Source organism: Ischnura elegans, chromosome 1 (assembly GCF_921293095.1).
Source record: "Ischnura elegans chromosome 1, ioIscEleg1.1, whole genome shotgun sequence".
NCBI lineage: Eukaryota > Metazoa > Arthropoda > Insecta > Odonata > Coenagrionidae > Ischnura > Ischnura elegans.
The window spans coordinates 106,579,810-106,603,160 of NC_060246.1; the positions used below are offsets into that span (position 1 = coordinate 106,579,810).

At 37.3% G+C, this 23,351-nt stretch overlaps 1 protein-coding gene across 1 annotated transcript in view; it reads right to left on the minus strand.

The window, feature by feature from the left end:
- Positions 1 to 23,351, minus strand: part of LOC124157835 (titin homolog) — a 401,563-nt gene that overhangs the window by 349,302 nt on the left and 28,910 nt on the right. The window contains exons 3-5 of the mRNA XM_046532910.1: positions 20,289 to 20,643; positions 5,000 to 5,225; positions 2,935 to 3,244 (exon numbers count right to left, since the gene is read on the minus strand). Of these exons, the coding sequence (XP_046388866.1) occupies positions 2,935 to 3,244; positions 5,000 to 5,225; positions 20,289 to 20,643 (891 nt within the window). The remainder of the gene's footprint in view (positions 1 to 2,934; positions 3,245 to 4,999; positions 5,226 to 20,288; positions 20,644 to 23,351) is intronic.

The following is a 23,351-nucleotide window of genomic DNA, read 5'->3' on the forward strand; positions in this document are numbered from 1 at the left end:
ATAGAACAGTTTGACCTTCTGCAATAACAGGCACCACGCCAATGAAAGAAACAACGGTGTACAGACCCCTGACATTTTCAGTATATACTTTTTTTTAACATTACTTCAGGGCATTTTTTCACAGCAATAAATTGGTCATAGATGAAAAATTACAATTATTACAGGAAAAAAACATCTGAACAATCATTGATGAATAACGTAGTAATTTGTAATTCTTATAATTAACATTCATAATTGAGACATAATTTGAAAAAGGCGACATGAGCTGAATTTTTATAACTTGGGTATCATCGCCCATCGCCAATAAAAGTCACGGTCAACCTTTAAAATGTATTCAAATACCAGTCTTCCTTATTTAGCTCATAGACGACGATGTGGTACATAAATATTAATATTGTTCGATTTTACCACATGAATCCGTTCCAAGACAATGTTCTCACTGCCAAGTGCCATGTTATACAAATTATTTATATCACTTGGCATTTATGACCAATTCTTTGTCGAAATTTTTTTCGCTGCATGGTATATACTCAAATGAGTAGAAAAAATGCAGTGCAAGAATTAATTTGCCTCGAGAAAGGATATGTTGAATGATTATAAACAATAATTCCTTATGCCTTCAAATTCTCAATGACTTATGCCAACTGGCCCTGAGCCCAGGAAAGAAGCAAAGGTACACAAACCCCTAGTATTTCTAGTACACCCTTTTTACGTTAATTTAGGTTATTACCATAAAAATAAAACATTTTTGAAACAATTTATTTCACCAAACAAAATAAAACGAGTAGCGAACTTCTTGCAAACCCACTAATCTACAAACCAATTACAAGGTAATCAGGTTTTACTATAAGCGCAGAAGAAAAAACCTTTCAATATTTGGACCGATACAGGGCTTCAAAGATTCACAGGAAGATCAACATATGTAATTCCGTGTGACACATATTAAGAAAAAGTAAATATTACAAGAGATATTGATTACATTCTCTTCTCGTAACTTCCCAGTCAATACATCTCACTCATTCTCTTGTCATCTATGGACTTTGAACGACATACGCAACGCAAGCTTGTATCATAAAACAGAGTTTTTCGTAATGCGATCCCAGCTAGCGTTTCTCTAAACAATCCTCTCGACTAGCTTATTCCCTTAATGTGCAAGAAAAAATGGTTTAAGTTCTGAATATTCATGATAAAATTAATTTAAGTAAAACTACTTATTTTGTTACAAATTATGTGGGTATTCGAGCATTCAAAAGAAAGCATAGATGAAGGTAGTATGTCAGGTGGGTCATATCTTCTATATATATAAAAGAAAGTCGAAAATCGTGTTAGTTAGAACACTTATAACTCGAGAACGGCTGCACCGATTTCAATGAGATTTGGTTCTTTGGATTCGTCTCAGGCGGGGTTAACATATAGGCCATTAAAAAAGGATAATTTCACAAAAAAATTCATCTCTTTCCTATGGACATGCTTTTAGGAGTTATAGTAACACAACAATTGATAAGTCGGTCAAAACTACAAATTAAATAATTTGTTTTGTTTTTACCACTTTAATAACTGAATTTAGTAACAATATAACATTTTAATTACTAAATATATTCAAAATATTAATTAAATTGAAATTACATTTTAAAAATTTAACTAGCTGACCCGGCGAACTTCGTACCGCCTAACAATCAATGAACTTAGTTTACTTACACCATTTATAAATCAAGAGCGGCTGTATCGTTTTTAATCATGTTTAATTTATTGTAACAAAATAAGGATACAAATTTAATAAAACTACGTAAATGAGTACCAAAATTGCTTGTCAGAAAGACATTTTCTTTATTGAATCTACATAGGGTGGATCGGAGCACGTTTACGCGGATTTTTTTCAACAAATTTTCTTACGTTTTAGCTTAAGAAATTTTGGGCATTGTGGTTTAATAAAGCAGTTCATGAAATAAAAATTATACGCATTCAGTTGTTGACTATTTGCGTTATTAGCTGTAAAAAAATGTTTTTAGGTCCAAGTCTGTTGCATACACTTGGCCCATCTGGGGCAGGTTGACACAACCCCAGACCGACTGATGCTCAAAATCGTGCAAGAAAAGCCCCTATGAAGCAGCATTCGCATTAAATGACTTAAGGCGCGCCAGTTTTAGTATCTCTGTTTGAAAAAAATGCACTGCGTAAACGTACTGCATGCGTAAACGCACCACGGTGAACCCTATACATTCGGGTTTTATGTCTTGCGTCAAGAACCTTCTGATAAACAACAGTTTTTGTTTTGATATCAGGCGCAAGATGAAGCGGATGAAGCTAAATAAATATAGCGAAGCAAAGCAGTGACGCAGCGAGGGGAGGTTTTGGGGGATAAACCCCCTCCCCCCCCCAAGAGCTTAGAGAATTTTTATGAAAGATTTTGTTATTAATATTAGGGGGACGGATGACTAACAAACAAAACATATTTAACTATTCACATAGCCACAAAACCCACTAATTTGAACCATTTATCTTAAAAAATGTCTGGGGGAAGTGCCCCCACACTTCCCGCTTACCTTAGCGGGGAGGCACAAGGATACCCCGTAATACAAAACGAACACAATGATAACGGGACCGGACCGTATTAAAATTTTGCATATTTTTTAAGGGTCTGGGGGGGGGGGGCACGTGCCCCCGTGCCCCCTCCCTAGATCCGCCTATGCTCAAGAATTCTGTTAGACAAAAGAAAGCACGGATGAAGCCGTTAAGTCAGTTTTCTCACCTACCCTGAGGACAAACAATGAAACGTCGATTATGGATAATTCGACTTGGAGGAGAGCCCGATACGGGTTCATTAAACTGTACCAAGACAAGTTACGCCGGGTCAACTTGCAGTGAATGGTTAAATGGACCAAAGATGTTCCCGTTCATTCGCTTGGTATTATGGGTGGGCAATGGGCGACTCACACTTGTGTGGCTCCCCCGCCCTCCTCCTTCCCCGTGACCACGGACACCCTGGATGAGGATCGCGCCCTGCCCATGCAGTTGACGGCCTCGCACGTGTACGTGCCGAGGGAGGAGGAAGGGTCGTCTCGCGTCGCCGCCGCCGCCGTCAGCGCGAACACGTCCCCCGCGCGGATGCGACGCCCGTCCTTGTACCAGCGCAGCAGCGGCGTGGGCACACCCACCACCTTGCACTCCAGCGACACCGTGCCCGCCTCCGTCAGCACCGCGCGGAGCTCCTCCAGGAACTGCGGCGCCTTGTACGCCTTTGGAACTGAAACAGACGGAATGCATAATGTTCACCCGCTAGTTAGTGTTTCGACAATAATAACTAGAGTTTCAGACGATTTTAAAGGATGTCGATTCTATGACTTTTTATCGTACCTCGTCTCGTTCACCCCAAATGCCCCCAAAAAGTACGATGTACCGTACGGTGGCAGTGGACAACACTGTCAAGGATAGAAAATAGAAAATTTTGTGTTTCCTCCATTTTCCTAGGGTTCAAGACGATTTTAAAGTGTCTCTATTCCATGACTTTTTGACGTATATCGTCTCGTTCACCCCAAACATTTGTATGAGTGTGTGAGTCAGCGAGTGAATGGTCGGAAGTAGGTTTTTTTGTACACTAGCCGGCCACCCGGTGTAGCTCGGAAGGATAGTGCCCAGAGAAGGGGAAATATAGAACTTAGAACTCATGGTCATATTGGCCTCTCAATGGGAAAATATGGGATAACTCGATTTGCCGGAATGCAAGGTTAAAAGGACAGCAAGGGTTTTCGTGTGTCATTTACCAGTGAACGGTGAAGTTGCAAGTAAAGGCAGTTACGGAACTGGAAGTCACCAATTCGGCCTTCACCTCGCACATAGCCCGCGCAAAGATGGCAGAGTGAATGGGGTTGTTATCGAAAGGTGGGAGAGTAAGCAAGGGATCGGGAATCGGTGTTAGGTGGCGCTCAGCGCACTTAAGAGTTCGGTGATGAGAAAACGATGCTAAGGACACGTTTGACACAACCATTAGTAGGACTACTGGCTTTGAGGGCATGAGATGCACCTATTAATAACATTATTGAAAGTAGGTAGGCTTCGGTTTGAAAAAAAATGGAAAAACAGCAGACACTGTCGAATAGCAGAAAAAGATTTCCAAACAGATAAACAAAATTTTCAGTGAATATCATGGAAATACTAATAAATAGTAGGCTTCTGTAAAATGAAAAGCAAACCACCTTAACCACCGGGCTTCATTCCATTCTTTCTCGAGTCCAGTTTCTAATCGAATAATTAGGCCTGTAAATGTTTAAACACGTTTTTTGTTTAAACTACTGTCTATATAACCCCTTTTGGAGGGTGATTCGTGGACAGCCCCCGATAGACTACAACACTACAAAATTTGATTGAAATCTGAGACCTACTGCCCGCGTCAAAATGATGTGCCGCTGTACTTTGCAAATTTATATCTGGACTTCAGTGAATGCCATGATAATGAATAATACGCCACTTTAAAGGAAATTTTATTTTCAATTCTAATTTAATTTTTGTTTTATAAAAAACTCAAAAATTTAGACAAGCGAGTGCATTAAATTACTCCGCGCACCGTAAAATTAGCCGTTTTGTCATCTTCATGAACTTTGAAACTCAACCTACGGAAAACTAATACGTCTACAACATCTCATCTTCCACAATAAGTTGCAAACATTAATGAAAATTAATAAAATAACTTTTTCGTATTTTTATAACGCATATTTTGTAGTAAAATAACGAAACTGTTTAAACATTATCGAGGCCTACAGTTTACCCCGAAAGAAAAAATAAAATTAATAGGCACACATCTTAATTTATTTGTAATTTTTCTAACTATGATTTGATGGCAGGATGAAACAGATTGGCTTCGACGATTCCCTCCACAAATAAAATGTACCATAATATATTTTGTTCAAGACGAACGAACTCCCTAAGCTCACGTAGAATTCAGTAACAATTACTCTTTATCAGGTACGCTACATATGATAATACTAATGATAATTATAATTACTGAGAACGTTGAGGTGGGAGGAGCACATGGAGCGTCCGCCCCTGTTTTCGGCGACGCAGGTCCATTTCCCGCCGTCGGCCGGTGTCACGGGAGACACGTCCACGCAGAAGAAGTTGCCCTCGTGCAGCAAGCGGAACCTCGACGCCTCCTCGTCGTCCTGTTCCGCCACCGGTGAGTCGCCTCCGCCCACGCCCGTCACCGGCCGCTCCCCGTGCAGCCATCGTACCTGCCAAAGGCCAAAATAAGACCATTGTAAAGGGATTTCATTCAATCAAATGAGGGCAATTCCATATGTGACAGAATAACCTTTAGAGAAAACTATGCAACAGGACATTTCGATAAAATTGTAAAAAAAAATGTCAAACTTCTAACTAAGCATGATCAAAAAACAATTATGAAGGCGATTTTCATATACAGAAACAAAATAAATTATCGAAATACCTCATAAATATGCCCAAAATTAACATGTGGCGGAATTACTGCTAGGTCAACCTCCTAAGTATAATGATTTAAAACATCTTCAAAACTCAGTGGATCGAAGTATAATTTGAAAACTGTTTCAAATCCTGATTTCATAAAATTAAATCATTTAGCTGTTGGTTTATCAAGATAAAATATGTTCAGCCTAAATTTTAATATGATAGAAAAAGTAGACAATTTCATGGAAGTGCCCTTAATTCAACAATAGGCAAGTGTTATAAGAATGAGTATTTAGCATATTCCGAGCATAAAAATTATGAATAAAATTTTCAAATCCAAACTAAATAAACACCGCGTATAGAATTGTGCTTTGACACGTCCCAAATAAATGTTGAGCTTGGCTGGTAGGACATATAATGCATCGTTAGAAAGGGGATACCTTATCAATTAAAATTGTTTTTGTCGTCGCTAAGATTAACCTTTTATGCCTGAGTCGCAATTGAGCAAATGAAAACACGGTAAAATCCTCCTGATTCAAGATTTGGTCATGCTCACAACAATGCAGAAATACGATAACGTAACGGAGAAAACCAAACCGTAATAGGAATTTAAGTACATGGTCACGACTTACATGGTATATATGCAACTCTTATGAAATTTTGGCATCCGATTTTAACTGATTTGTTGTTCATGCCAAATAGAATAAAACCGATTGAGTTGATTTATTTGATAATTAAGGTTTAAATAATTACTCTTAATCAAGAAGAACGGATTAACGCTATTCATAGGTTTTGATGTCTGAGCATCGGTACTTACTCAAATTAAACATGGATTGGGATAGGATTAAATGATAATAAATTAGAGTTACTTCATTATATTTATAAATATGGGATTTCACAAAGTTTCTCCTGGCATTGAGCAATAATATGGCTTCGCTGCACGAAAATTATTATTCTAGAGGAGTTACAATGGTTCGTAAAAAAAATCCCATTGCGCAGACTACACAGTAACTAATGCCGGTAAGGTAAATCGGGGAGAGGCACCGCATACGGGATAGACTGCGCATCCCTTTATTTCGGCGTTTCCCGACAGATTCGCAATGTAGGGGCACAGTAGATGCCAGGGAATAAGTGAGGATGTCCCATTTGTTTTCCATTGATTTTACAGATGTTAATGCGCAAATACTGATATGAGTCTGGTATTTTTTACCTTCAAAACTTTTCCTCCCCTTGCACTAAATTCGTATCGGACGTTAAACTACTGCTATATTACGATTGTTTGAGGATTTTAGCAACAGTAAGTTCTGCTCGGAATGATTTCAGTCTAGTTACGACGTATTTGGCCATAAAGGCCATAGAGCAACGAGGTACGGCGTCTCACCCGCAGAGAAAAGGAGGGACGCCGCACTGATCTTCGGTACACATGTCACATTTCTCTCTTGCAGGATATACGCCGCACGGAATGTAAAATGATTTCGAATGAATTATTAAACGTCGTTAGCAACGTTATAACTTTTTAGCGTGTATACTAGAACTAAAAATTGTTTCTGAGTTGTGTAGTATTTAATTCTTAGGTGCGCAACTAAGTTCTCGCTGTTTTATTATTGAAATCACAACTTTACTGTAAAAAATTGTTACAAATGAATCATATAAAGTATTTTCTATCGCTAGCTACAACATTTTCCCATCTTTCTGGCAGAGCTTGAATACCGTTACGGGAAAAGGTGTTCATCTTATGAGGTTATCCACTAAACAAGCCATTTTTTGAGGTCTTTATGTGAGTGAAACTGCTGATCAGTCTGTCCATGTGCCATCAAACCGAACAAGTGATAATCGGACGGCGAAATAACTGATGAATATCGCGGGTGGGTTAGGACTTCCCATTTGAAAGTTTCCAGGTTCGTTTTAACGGGTTTGGCAACATGAGGTCGGGAGTTGTCATGCTGGAGAATCACTTTGACGTGCCTTTGCTCGTATTGTGGCCGTTTTTCGCACGGTACTCAGCTCAATCGCATCAATTACCGTTCCATACCGAGTCCATACCGTTCCCCAGTGATGGTTTTGTTTGGTTTTGACAGTTCATAATAAATAATACCGACCTGGTCCCCGACCTGATCGTGACTGAATGCCTATTATAGAGATGCTTTTGGTTTCCTAAAAGCTTTCCTGGTCAAGGTGTGACACTGAAAAGAGCAACAGGCTCCCAACTGAAGGACAGATCTGCGGAATACGATCTGATGTACTAAATTGATATCCGTTGTATTACTTCTTCTTTAAGCCACTGATGACACCTGATGAACACTACTTAAAATTTACGGCAACTTTTATTTTGAACTACCAACCGTGAGAAATAGCCACCCACTCAACCGCCATACCCCTGTATGTCTGGTAAAAGATTTTTTTGTAAGTCCATTTTTTTACAGTCTTTGAAATCAAAGTGCGACCTGTGAACTTCCTCCGAGCAAGCGGTATTATTTTAATGTACACGCAACACATTACTTTTTCAGGGCAAATTGTCAGCAAAAACAGTTTTTTTCCAAATTTATCGGACACGTCAACAACGCTTGAATGACCAATAGGTTAATTTACTTCCAAAAACTTGAGTGTTGAGAACAATATTTAAGAAATAGCGGCCATAAAAGTAGGAGAATGGTTTATGTAACTTCTTAATCCGGAATAGCAACGTAATCATAGGAACGTTAAGACCGAAAATATGAATTGAAGAGAGACGAGGCAAGGATGCACATTGCCAAGGAGACATGCCCCGTTTCATAAGTCCCACATACCCGTGGGCCTCATATTCTCAGCCCTCTCTTCGCATGACCACCTGAAATAATGAGCATCGAGGAGAAAAAAAATACTCCAGGGAACAAAAATAGACGTGCCCGTGGTAGCATTCTGCCGGAACTGGCTACTCACGCGTTGGGAGGTGGTCTAAGGAAGATCTTAGGGATGTCGTCGCGTTTGTGAGCGTGGGAGGATGCTATTTAGTGGCGAACTCGGCAGGTTTGTGGCTTTAAAATGAGCTAGAAAGACTGCGCCGTTTGCTTACATAAGATGCAGGAGGATAGGCAGGGCAAGGTCTCCGCTGTATCATCGAAAACGATTTGGATGCTTCTCAAAGGAGCCAGTAAATGACTAACCAATGGCCCATCCACGCAAATGATGACACAAGAAAACACATTATCATTCAGAACAAAGGAAAAAAATGATAAATAAAATGAAATTTTGCAACTAAAGCACATAAACTATATTTATCACTATATAAGAAATTATCATGTGAGTGGTATGAAAAAGATAATTTAATAAAACTATGAAAACGATATCCGTATTTTTATGCTTCAAATACCGGAATTCAACACAGTATTAGCCTGAAGCCGAGCACGACAGTAAATCAAAGTTTAAGCCACAGAAATGCCATTGAACATTATGGAAAGACTCCATCTCTAATATAGGTCTCAGAATGACTGTTGGTCTATTAATTACCCAAAGGAATTACAATATTGGTTTTTCCCTATTAGCCACCTTCTCTTCTCCGCCATCAGATTTCACAATGAAATTTAACGCGAGTCAAATTTGAATAATGAAAAAAACACGTTAAACCTATTTTAAAAGTTTTCAGTTGGTTACTGCCAATAAATTAATACAAAATTGGGAACAGTAGGCTCTGCTTAAAAGAGAAATGTCAGAGAGGTTGTTGAGGAAATTACTTACATTATTTCATAGCTAAAAGCCACGAGAAATCAGATTAAACTGTAACAATATTCTTCCATGTGCACCCAGAATAACAATTGAGCATAAAGTCATAAGTCAAGGAATTAAAGACCGACGAAAGGGCCGGCCGAGTGCATGAAGAAGAGAGAATCCAATTGTACCATATATTGGCAACAATTTCTGACAGAAATAACAGCCATTGTGCACTACGACTATTTGAATTTGAAAATACTTTTGATCCTTGAGTAAAGAATGCTATTTCTATATTGCTTAGAGGATTAAAACTTGATGATGATGATGATGATAATGTGTACCGAGGGAACGATAGCGGAACAGAATACAGATGACCTTAAACCCTTTGATCAGTTGCACACGTTTGCATCTGTTTACCCGTAATTTCCAAGAGTAACGAAGAATAAAGATTTAAAAGCTCAATTGATGGGTTCATTGAAAGTTTTGATAGTTGATAAGTGAAAATACAACGTCGAGTTTCAAGATAATGAAAGAAATTTAAAACGAGTTATACGTAATCAAAAAAGAAAACACACAACCGGTCGAGTGGGAGTGATGCATCCTCTGAAAGATAAACACCATTATTATAAAACTAGTTTACCGGTAAATGTAGATTTACATGGAGCATTCTGCGAAACACAAGTAGAGCAGTCTCTTTTCCTAATTTTACTTCCCTTCTCAACACACAATAGCCCCTGCTCTCTTTCATTTCATTATTTTATCCAATTCTCTTCCTCCCTTTTCTTTGGATACCTATCATTTTTCCGCCGTGATAGAGGGAGGATAAATACAATCGTAGACGCTGAAACATTGACGGGGAAAGTTTGGATAATGCAGTTTTTTGGCTCCACATACGCAAAATTGTAGAGAATTTATAGAAACAGAAAAAGTGGCATCATCCAAGGTACGGTCCAATAGCGATCTAAAGTGACTTTCATTTGGGTGTCAGAAATGTTAGTGCAGAAGCCGACTGAGGCACAGAAAATAGTCAGATGTATCACGTACAGGAACGAGGAAGTGTGCATAGGAATGGAACAAAGCCAAACCATATGGAGCGACCAGGAAGACCAGATTCGAATACAAAAACTACGTCTTTACAAATGGCAAATTGGTTTGCGATGCACTTGAAGGAAAAACATAGCGAACGTATCAATTTTGAATCGATGACAGTATTTCAGATCCAAATTAAACTGAAACATAATAAAGGAAAAATATCAATTTTTACTCTAATAATCTCTGAAAACGGGTAATCCTGAGACTATTACTAGTAGTTAGTGAATAGATAAGATATTTCAATAAGTTTTTTCTGGAAATGCTACCGCATTATATATTTTTTTGAATTAATTATTAAATAAGTATAGAAGTCTGGAAATAACCCGCTAGCTCTCAAAAATATGCATATAAGAAATTAAGATATCTATTTAAAAAACGGTAGGAATTGTTTTCAGTGAAACTTATTCACTAGAGAAAAAAATATATTTTCATGCATTACTTGGCAACTTAATCTTAACCATAGAGATATTCAATAAATGAACTATAATGATGACGGAGGGCAATCATAATAATCGAATCTGAAATATTGCTGTTACAAAGTAGGGAAGGAAACATTTTTAAGGTTTGAAGCCGAGAATGTATCTAGGAATAGATACTACAATGTTTGGGGGGGCCAAAATTATTCACTAGAAAGATGAAACGTATGTCGATGATGATGTATTAGTAGAAAAAAAAGGCATTCGATAGAAAATCAAGAAATAATTTACTCTGCGCGCGTAACTCGGCATTAAACTAATTATTATTACCATTCATCAAAATGATAGCAGCTAGGTTTATGAAAGTAATATCGAAGAGAATTAAAAACAATATCCCCTCAACGATAGTGAAACACGATGGACTTTTATAGCCTAAGATAAAAAATTCTGAAAATTATCATCGAGGAAAATCAATTAATATCTCTATAATGGTTGGGTGTCAATTTTTTGCATGAGTAAAGGATTACCATTATAGTGTTGTTGACATTAAAAGACGCTTTTGTGCAAAATAGAATGAAATACCATCAGGCTAAACGAGGAATCTTCTAGAGAAACTTTTAAATATAAAGTGTACCCAATTAGTGGTAAACAGACTTGGATGGAGGATTAGCTACAACAATGGCAACAGTTGGGATAGCAAGGAAATCCCGAGTGTAATCAAGACGGATCGGAGAATAAAGCATAGGCTATCTATAACATCCAATCAGGAATGAATGCACATTGAACTAGCACATTGTCAAGATAAAACGCTAAATAACCTGGATCCCGGTCAGCTAGCATATCTGTCTTACAAAGTGTTAACAAACTTCTTGATAAATAAGGACTGCATTTCCACAGAGTAGGGAAAATGGAAATTTCAAAATAATTTGCACCAAAGAAGATGCAAATGAATAAAAAATTAATGGATATAAAAATAAAATTACAATCGAAAGGTGAATGAGGGTAATTGTTAGAAAACCAAAACTAAAATTGGAGAATCAGTACTAAATGGAAAACATACAATTACCAATCTTCCCAGTTTTAAGTCCAAATTGGATAAGCACAATAATTACTGGAGTACTACACAAAGTCTCATTTGATTGAGCGAACACCATATTGTTATTATATCAACCGTGTTTAAAATGAGAAATGCGTACTAAGGAAGCACTTCCAAGTTTCGGGTAGTCCCCTCCTTTACTGATCTAACCACTTAGTTTTTGTCGATATACGCCAAAGTAAGTAAATTTAACATTTTCAGAAAAAACCTGAAATTAGCTTAACCATACTAAATAATTATCATATTAATAAAACAATTACTTGTGGCACTCGCATTCATATATAACCTAACTAATAGAAGAATTTTTATAGGAAGCAAATAATTTTTTTTCTCTTTTCTCCGAGTCTACCACAACATATTTTCTCTGTCAAATCTATATTTGTAACAGCATTTCTGATAATAGATTACTAAAATCTCAATGTTCAAAATCTATTGTCAAGCGATACCCTTGAAAGACTTCAAATTCCTCCCCCCGGCGCCAAAATTATTCCAACCGTTCTCCCTTCGTGGAGAGCGACGGGGGAGGGGGTATGAAAGAAGAGGTATTTTGACCAAGTCCACGAACACAAATACACACAAACGCGACATCCCTCTTTTCTCTCTGCCCAAGCGCCGTACACTCTCTCCCTCCGGCTTCTATCTTTATCGCGGAAGACTGCCTCACCCTCGAGATCGGCTGGCATCCGCACCAAACAACGAAGAAAAAATCCTCCGTGGAGACACAAAGGGGGAAAAGAAAATGGGAATGGGAATGAAGAGTCAAGAAAAAAAATGAGAAGCCCGAGGGACACTTGGGGGTATTGAGAAGGATGTGGTCAGGTGTCGACCCCAGAGTATTCAGACGACTGACTAATTTCAATACATTTCATTTAAGAAAGGGAAGACATGGTTAGTTTAAATTTTTTCATGAAGACGAAGAAACTCCTTTTAGAAAAAAGGGGAAATAAGAAGGATTTTCCATACAATGGACCATAAAAATCTGTAAATGAGTGATTATGATAAAAATATTCTTGATAAGCTGGACATAATGGTATTTCTACGATGAGAAAATCCTTAATTTGACAGAAGCAAATAATACTACAAGTTATATAGTTCACTATGAAAATAAAATATTTTGATAGATATTTTTAAAAATTACGACCTATAACCTGCATCCTCTGGAATTGATAGATATCGCCTTTCTCCGAAGAAAATAGCATAGTAATCGGTTATATTTTCACTTTTCATGACTCTAACCGACTGGCAAAGATGACTAATTAAACAGTTAAAAAAAAAACATCTTAACATAACAGCGAACGGTTTTAAAGGTTCCACCATTCGTAAAAATACCCCGAATAGACCTAGATTGAATATGAACTCATTGTGATAAAAAAATCAGACCAATAATTAGGACTATTAATTATCAACAACGAAACAAATTCTCATTTCAATAAATCTTTTTGAGAGGAAAGAATTCTGATGAAAATTCAACTCCTTACTTAAAAAGCTAACCGAACAAGAATAGGCACTAAAGGGAAGTGATACTCGGAAAGGACGTGATCAGATAAGCTTCAGTGGTAGTGGCTGTGGCGCGGCTATATCTGCCTGCATTTAGTCTTCGGGAGTGTCCCTGGCAAAGGCGAGAGACGGCACTAAATTTTACCCTAGCCTTGCACTCGAGAGAGGCGTCCAAAATGACTTGTTTGCGTTTCAGGTTCGGTTGGCGAGGAGAGGATAAATGTACAGGTCAAAGTTGGAGTGGCTATTATAAAGGTACGCTGCCATGGGTCGACGAACCGACGCCATCCATAAATGAGGATCAGAAATAATACCCAAAGCACTTTTTTTACAAAAAAACACAAGAGCTCTCAACAGTGGGATGCTTTTACCCCTTTCCCGGGTGAAGCCAAGGAATCACGCATCTAACCATCTTAAAAAAAAACCTCGACCATCGAGTTCCATTTAAATACATGACAAATCAAGTGCGTTCGAATTTTTTCTAAATCGAATCATTCGATTCGGATGGGGCTGTGACTAGGGGGATAAATTAATGGTAAATATGAAATAATTAAAGCACCTTTAAATGCTTCGCATATCCTATAAATAAATCCTCGCATTCGAATTTAGCACATTTTCCATTTCAAATACATAGTCATTCCAAACTGAAAATTCCCGGAATGGCTTCAACTGATGCCGTTTGCGACATGCAGCGATCATCATTCCATTGTTTTGATTTTAGTGATCGATGAGAAAAATCGATGGTAAAAATAAGGCACAGCGCTTTCTCCAGTGAAGCAATAAAACCTAACACCCTGGCTTAAATCTACAAAGTGCCTGCTACTCCTGCTATTTAACTTCAGGCAGGCAATCATCATTGAATATCAGATAGTAAATAAACGGAATCTTTTCAAGCTTATGCGCAAAACTATAATAACTGTACATGTTTTGAAGCGATATAACTTTGAAAATTATTTTTGCTTTATAAAATTATATTTGCGCAATCACTTTCTGTTTAAAATAGATATTACTATTGTAAAATTAAAAATTATTTGTTTCCAATAGTAATATGTTCTGAAAACTAAGTCAAAATTTTAACATCTTACGTTAAGAAATAGCTTCGCAAAATATACTTTTGAAAATTACAATGAGTAGTCGAGCTTGAGGTTTCAGGGAGTGAAAACGGGAACTTCCGCGAGAGCGAAAGGGTAAACGCAATGAAAATATTATTATTAAGAGTTTCGCGGGATGAAAAAATGCCATAACCCTAGCTTAACACACTGGGTTTGTTTTACGAAGGGAAGATAACTAGGAACAGAACTTGGGTACAATGCAAGAATTATTTCAAGGTCAAATTCCCGTCTTCTGGAACGGAAAATCAAACGGTAGCCTCGGCCAGTGCACCATGAATTAAGTTGCCACTACACGTCCAGATGTTTTGACTTCCAAATGCTCGCTTTAAGAAGGACAATAAGTTGTAAACTCATTCCATTTTCAAATTACCTTCTCCCTATTTGAGCAAAAAATAGCTTTCGAATCATAAGAATTAAAAAGAGCATTGTCTTGTCATTTTTCATATAACTGCATAACCGGGAGATTCCGTAAAATTCTTCTGTTTTCACGCATTTCATCTCAACTCTATCATATTCAGGATGACATATGTTCTTTTCTAAATCATCAGATACTACTTGCATTGGAAGTATTTCCTCGTTGATTACATAAGTTATAAAAATGTAGCAGAATTTGGAAAATTAGAGAGAGATCACGTACCCTACCCTACTCTAAGCACTGCAAAGTACTGCTGCTACCATCCGTGTTCATTCTTTCATACATGAATAAACATTTATCTCAATCAATATGTTCGTTCAGAAAAAATATTAAATATATGCACTAGGTAAAAAGAACTCCTTTAATTATGTGATATTATGAGCTGCTTTCTCATGGCAGATAAAATAAGCTGTAAACCGAGAAGGTGTGAAAGGAAAGGAGACAGTTGATATATATTTACAAATATTGATTTGGACAATTATAAATGGCGAAGGATCATTGCATGACCAGGAGGATTTAATGGCAGTTACATAGTGATTCATTCGAAAAAGAAACCCATTTGGAAGGTTTCAATTCAGCTTCCCCAACATCCCACACTCATCCATCCAACACTCCACATTCTAATAACAACGTTATCCTCCCTTAGAGAATGTCTTCATAGCACTGATTGGATACTTTTTTGACCTGAAGAAGTATCCATGTACGTAATTTTTTCTTGGACTCAAATGTAATTTTTTTTAAATTTCATAAAAGTTAACAAAACCTCTTATACCGTATTTTTCGTAATTTTAATTATAAAAATCGTCAAGAAATGAAAGATATGGCTTGGGAAAAAGTAAAAAGGACTTTCAAATGTTATGGCACAGAGCCGGAGTTAAAAAAAATCCTTCAATGCATAAAATGTTATGACACAAATGTATTATACTCGAAAGAAATTACGGTAGAGTTAATGAAATATCAAACGAGGATCAGCCCCAATACCAAACAAAATGGAAAAATAAAGAAATGAATCAAAATGGAATGGTGGTATTTTAAACACAAAAGAATTTGAAGAACGGCGGCGAACAAATATTTGAGCCTGTTGATTTTGGGGCGAATCCAGAGGTTTTTTAAGTGACAAGTTCTACTCCCTGTCCTCTTTATTAATCTATGCTTAGCGGCGCGTGGTTCAACGTCGGGGGCCAGTTTCTCATGGAAAACATGTTTGTAATTTGTCAACAATTACGTACAAGTAACCCAAAAAATTTCTCTAACATTGCAGTCAATGTGTTGAATTTCTTCATAAATGCAATCAATCAAAATATTGAAAACAAACAGTTTTCAAGCATAAGTTTTAATTGATAAGTTTTAATTCGTACGAGATAATCAAATCAACCTATTTCGAAGTTGCTTGGTGGTGCGATTAGATACACATAGGAAACATAGTAAAGTACATGTTCAGGTTTGCGTGTACTATTAGGATACGAGGTGACTTTATATTGAGTTTCTGTTTTTTTACCGCTCCCCTCCTCCCGATAATATAATTTAGTCTTGAGGATCAGCATCTGTCAAAGTTAGGAAGGAATGAAAATATCGCATCCACAAAAGCCGAGCCTATTTGTTCTTACTCTATTTCACAGGTACTGAAAACAACCGAAAATTGGGGATATTAGGAGATTTAATGACAATGATAAGTCTCATTCGACAAAAGAAGAATGAATGTACTTCGTGATGAAAAAAAATACAGCATATTGCTTTCAGTCAGAGACTAAAGTTTGGGTCAAATGTGTATAGAGGGGCAAGAAATCCATGGGCTAGAGATTAAAATAGTAAAGGAAATCCATAAGGATCCCTGGAATGTACGGAATTCACGTCACTGTCGTCGCGTCGTGCCAACTACAACAGCATATTCATAACCCAAAAGGTTCAATTGCAAACATTCCTAGTATATCCTAATAATATCCTACAGGAAATGATTAATGTAAATAATGAAAATCAATAAAGCATTTAAGCCGCGGACTGGACTTACTTTAAGCCTTGTAACACGTACTGAAGAATTTCACAGTACCATCACCAAGTACAACCATAAAACCCCGCGTATAAATATCAGGTTAATTATATTAATTAATTTTTATAATAATACTTTATTGAGTTCCCAATTGACGACGAAGTATTGATTTTTACTTTAAGGTAAATATACTATTTATTACGATATTATTTATCACGGTTCGATTACCTACTTTGTGAACATTATGATATATGGTGCTGATATAATCAATCTTAAAATTGGTACACATGAAGCTAATCGCGTACTTTATATTTCCATATACTGCCATCAATAACCTAACAGCAGTAATTTTAGCAGACCGATCGTTTAAATTCTAAAGCCATGATTAAAAAAGCACATCGAACTCATTCTCCAAAGTAATCCTGAATTCGTAAACTTTTAGTCGAAGGCTACGATCGAAATTTAGATTTAACAGTTAAAAACTGTTAAATAATTACATTTTTACAAAAAAATACACTATTCAGACGGTATCATTCATTCCTGTTAAATCTCTGATGTTTATCAACAATGAGAAACTTGGGTGATTGTAGTAATAACACATTTTGTATTCCCTATCAGTTAGAAGTCGATAATCCAAGAAGAGATATCGCTTGTGCACAACTTCCGTAAAGCTTTTAGTTAATATAAACACCACTTTGTACCGAAATATGAAATTCAATTTCATATTTCAATTTCAAAATTTAATATGAAATTCTGGAGTTAAATTTTTTAAATACCACAAGCATCAGCAAATCTACTCACTACGTCTTCATTGCCATTCTTTTAGCTGCGTGATAGCAGAATAATTTCTTATATTTGACCCCTCTGTTTCCCAGCTTTAAAAGAAATGGCTATGAAAATAAACATTTCAAAGTCCTTATAAACTTTATAGCATCATTTACATCGCAACCGAACTGAAAAATGAACAAAATAAATGAAGGAAATATTATGTCAATTCCAAACTGCTCATCAATTCTTGTGTTGTTTGACGCAGTAATCGGAATCAAGAATAAATATTAAAGATTATAGTATCTCCTTGTCTGTGCCTAGATATGTTTGAAAATTATCGAAGTACTCTGCTCCATTCTCTTCGATCGAGTTAATCGATCGAATTGGTGGAAACAGCCGTAGAATTCGGAACACAGATCTACAAGATTGTTTCGCTCACCGGCGCAAGATTAAGACATGACTGTGATGGCATCAATTTAAGGACCACTGCGTGAAGATCCATTTCTACTGGCACCAGATGTCTATGCGCAGGACTTTGATAAACTCGTCCACCGACTTTATCAATGATCTACGTTCCAATATATGTACACAATATATACAGTGACTAAGTCGACAATTATCATACTCCAAGCCTGACTCATGAAACTATAAAAATTCCGCAATCCACCGATTTCTTTATTGCATGTACTGTTTTATACTATCTATATAGGAATAAATTTCACGAAAAAGTTACCCACATCAAACAAAAATGAAAGACTATTAACGTGTCCATCAGAGCTTGAGCTTAAATTGATTCCTCGATCCGAAAAAATAATTTTTTCATACATAATGAAAACGGGGAATGAGGATGGGGCAAAAATATTTTCTAGCAGCTTAAGGCAAGTTTTTTAATCATAAACGGACAGCGTTAGTCAAGGTTCTGACCTTATTATAGGAAGCGCTCCTTACTTCCACTGAAAGTGTGTCATACATGATGGAAACGACGAATATGGATCAGAAAAAACATTTTCTTGCAACGGACTGAATATTTTCATCATCACTTTACAAACGTTGGTCATGGTAAGTACCACGAATATTACATTAGAAGTAAGCCTCTTGATGTGTTCTCATCCCCCACGCATCTAATTGGGTTCATAAAAGTCGCCGCTAGCGTCGCTGGCGGGCAGAGCGATCCAATTGCAGGGAGAATAACCTATAAAGGGTGCTTTCTATTTATCGACACACGTCGACACAAGTCGACTTGTGTCACGGTTTTCGTGTTCCATTCTATGGGTGCTTTCCATTCATGCGACTCATGCGTCGACTAGTGTCGACTCGCGGTAATTGTTTATAACTCTCCAATTCCTGCGCGTAATCGTTTGTTGACTAGTGTCACAGCAGTCGCCGGCACACACAGAATGGAGCACGAAAATCGCGACTCAAGTCGACTTGTGTTGACATGTATCGATAAATGGAAAGCACCCTATGTATATCGCCGACTGTTGTGACAAAAGTCAACAAATGATTATGCGCAGGAATTTGAGAGCAATAACCAGTTTCCGTAAGACGACACTAGTCGACGCTTGAGTCCCATGAATGGGAAGCACCCAATATGGGCTTTTAAGCGAAATATTCATCCGTGATGATATTATTTATCACATCAATAACTTTTCATGTTTATTCCTCGCAGTTGCAAACACTATATTGTGTGATGTTTGATATTTTATTATTGATGTTGATGTTTTTATGGAGTTGTTAATGGGAGGAGAGGGGAGATTGAAAGGAGAGAGAGAAAAAATGGAAAAGTTGCTCAAAGTAGTGAGGCAAAAAAGAAACTGCATCTTAGGGAACATAAATTAGATTTGGAGCAAAACAAAAGTCTGACGTTACAATCGAAAACTATAGAAAAAAAAGTGGATTGCTCTCCTCTCATCTTCTCGTTGCTGACATTTTTAATATATTATACCTCCTATGGAATGGAATGGGTACAGACCATGATTACTAAAAAAGAGGATACCCAAGACGGCCTCTAAATGTGCTGTCACCCACCGCGCATTTAAATGGGTTTACAAAAGTCGCCACTCGCGTCACTGAAGGACAAAGTGATCCGAGTTTCACGGGGAAATAAGGTATAATTAGGGGTGTGAACCGATATTTGTAAACACAATGATATGATCTGTCAAATGCATAAGTTTTTGATTAGGGATGGTCGGATTGGATATCTCGGATCCAAATATCCGCGGATAATGCCCTTCATCAGATACATCGGATCTGGATCCGAAATTTTAAATCATAGCTTCAGTGCGTGCATAAGGGTGGAAAGAGTTCCGATTCTATCTTCGAATGCGCCGTCGCATGCGATTCTTGTCCTACTCATGAACCGTTTTCTTTGAAAGCTCTCGCAGAGGTTACTAGCAGAATTTCAGCCGTGGAAAATAAAAATAGCAAAATACGAGTGGCACATAGTGTGACTCTTCCCAAGAGATTGAACAATCATCGGGGGAATCTCAGCGTCAGGAATTTTAAAATGCATTAGGATCCGAAAATATCCGATCCGAAAGATTCGGCTCCGAAAATCAAGGATCCGATCCGAATCCGGATCCGAAAAAAATCCTGGACCCGTCCACCCCTATTTTTGATGCTATTCCTCGCAACTAAAAGCATTATTTTGCAAAATATTGGGAAAAAGTGGATCATATTGCACTCATCACCGCGCCGTGGACACCTTTGAAAGCCAATTTAGAAACAACCGAAGCGGCAACAGAAATCGGCCAACTATGGGATGGAATGGGACCTCTTCTATGTTCCCCTGGATACTGACCTTGAGTTCTGAAGCGCTCCTGATTTCCACGAGAAATCGTGTCCTGGTGCCGACCTTGACGGCCAAGTCGCTCAGCGTCCTCAGGAAGGTGGGCTTCTCCCCTTTCTCGGTGGTCGAGGTCACTCCGGAGGCCGCGTCCTCGTCATCGTCCACGTCGAGCACGCTGAGCTCCATAGGGGCCGAGCGGAGGTCCTCGCCCGCCGGCTCCCCCTTGGCCACCAGCGTGTACACGCCCGCGTCGTCGCATGTGACGTGGTGCAGCGTCAGCGATATCACGTTGTTGTTCTCCGCGATGCGATAGCGGTCGACCGGCGCCCCGCCCACCACATATTCCTCGCCAAGTCCACCTTTCTTCCTGTTAGGGCACGAGACAAAGGAATCTATGATTAAAAATAGGCGTAAACAAGACAAAGATCATCAAGAGAAAGTAAGGATGACACGCGAAAGTGGAGACCAATATGAGATTCCCCCAAGTAACGGATGAGAAATCAACAAGATTCAATTCGATAATCGAGGATTGATGATAGCGAGACAATATTGAAAATTTAGCATTAATTCATGTGGTGATTATAAAATAAATGAGATTTGGAGGACTGAATGATACAGACAAAATGTAATGATCATCTTTACAACGGAATTACGCCACCTCAAAAATCCCTTATTAAAATATGAATGACCTATCACTAAAAATCATAAGAAAAAACGCTGGCAATAATAGCAGTTAGCAAGACGAGGCAATTGCTCTATATCTGTCCGCGAGAACGTCAATATTCTTTATCAATAAACTAGGACTTAAGGGTTCGTGCATTCAGTTTTAGGGTGCTTCCCTAAAGCCATTAATAATAAGCGCACATGATGAATGAAAGGCACTCGTGTGTTTTATATTTACCATTAATGTATACTCGGATATTATAGTTTTTTCACGTAAAACTATGCATAAAATTCAAAGTAACAATATCATTATAATATAAATCACAAACTATGGATTTCGGTCGCTGAGCAAAAGACTAATGGATGCGTAAAGCGCACCAAATTATTCCAAATGCTACTCTAAAATACCGGTGGCGTCATGGTGGCGAACTGCATTTTGAATTCGAAGTTTCGTTAATGAGCGGAAGTAAACTGAGACAAATAATAAACAAGGGTGTACTGGATGGTAGTAGTGTAGTGTGTCTGTGTAATACATACGCCGTATTGTTCCAGGAAAGAGCAATACTGAGCATTATTACTAGGACCTCTTGAAGTCTCACTATAATAGTGGATGAGTGGCCATTCGACTTTTGGAAAAACATATCACCTCTTTCCTGTAGAACAATAGTGCCTGAATCACCTTCGTCATTTATTTCAGCCTGTGGCATGTGCGGTAAGGGCAGAAATTCTAAACGGCAGTTTCATATTTAAAGCTGTTGAATTCTTATGAATGTTTATCTAGGATATGAACCAACACCAAGAAATTTTTAAGGTTTGCTTCAAAAAACTTTTCTATTTCCAGAAAGAAAGGAGAATATGACGTTGTAATGAATTACTTAAACCTGAATAGTCCTCGATGTAGAATATAACAATTTGGTGTTATATTTCTATATTATGTTTTAAACAATTATATAAAGTGCTCAACTTTATTATCATTTCTCTCATTAAGAGTACCTTTGGTGAATACCAGGCTGAGAAATTTGTTTATTGTTCCTTATCTGCTGAATAATTACTCTTTTTACAAGCCACTATACCGTGCAATGAGAGATGCAAATGAAATCTCAAGGGACATAGACTTTTTTGCCTCCTCTTCAAACACTTTCAAAAGATATGAGAGAAGCAATGATTCTTGACTGTTTTGCCTTTTCTTATGTAATGTAATATCTATATTCTTGTTTAAAATTTGTCTTATTTCAGTTGTTTCTATTGCCATGATGTTTTATGATGCGTCTTTTTTTTTCTTTCTTTTTACTTTGAATACTTGTAATCGATGTTCAACGATATAAAGGGTTTTCAATTAACCCGTTAAAAATAAATATACTATTATATAACACGCTTGGATTCAGTTTCAAACATACCAAGTACAAAGCAATGCAATCAATCTTAAACATGTGCATAATAACCTGTATTTCCGTCCTCCTATCTCTGAACACCAGCATTCCAGTATTTACACATCACGTCAAAGGGAAATGCCTGATTTGGCTTCCTTTTAGGATCCTCACATATTTTTACGGGTTTACTTAACTTGCTTCGTCCGTATGTATTTTATATACAGCCTTTTAATTGATTTTAAATCCCTTTTCCCATTTTCGGATCGGCTTCAAATTTTGCAAGCTTGTTTATTCTGATGACAATACAATAGTCAGTAATCATATACTTGAAATTTTATTCTGTTGTGCCTTAATTAATTAAGTAAATTTCTAAATGGAAATAAAGTCTCAAATTTTCTCAATAGATGGTGTTAGCTAAAACTTTTTGAGCAGAAATGTCCTTAATAGCTCTGATATATTCGTTTATATCATCAACCACTAAAAAAGAATAATAGAAAAATAGAGTAAAAAGTTTTGAAAAACACACCTTTTTCAAAAACAGTATAAAATGCATTAAAAAGTAAAAGATAATCTTTTTATCGCTCGGAGTATAAAGCGTTGGTCAGATATTGATATTGTTTGCCTTTCCTTACTCACCTATCAGGCTTTCCTACACTCATTTGTAATGTTTTCGAAAAAAGTGTTTTAATTTCTTAAAATTTATTTTTATCATATTTTTTCCACCTCTCAATAACCCCTAATTATGCTCTTACGTATACGATCAAGAGAACGTGTTTCGTACTCTAGCAACGGTAAGAAACTTTTTCTCACCACAGCACTATGGATAAAAAAATATCCCTTGATTCAACTGATTTAATTCATTTTCATTAACATATTTTTAAGAAATACCTCCCCTACACTTGAAGCTTTTACTTCTTTTGTAGATCAAGGACACGTTATGTAGCATGGGCTGTCACCGTAAAATTAATACTCAATAAAACCCAAGTAAAAATATTTTGCAGCGAGTAATGCTATAAATTATTAATACTCCTGGGTTGACATG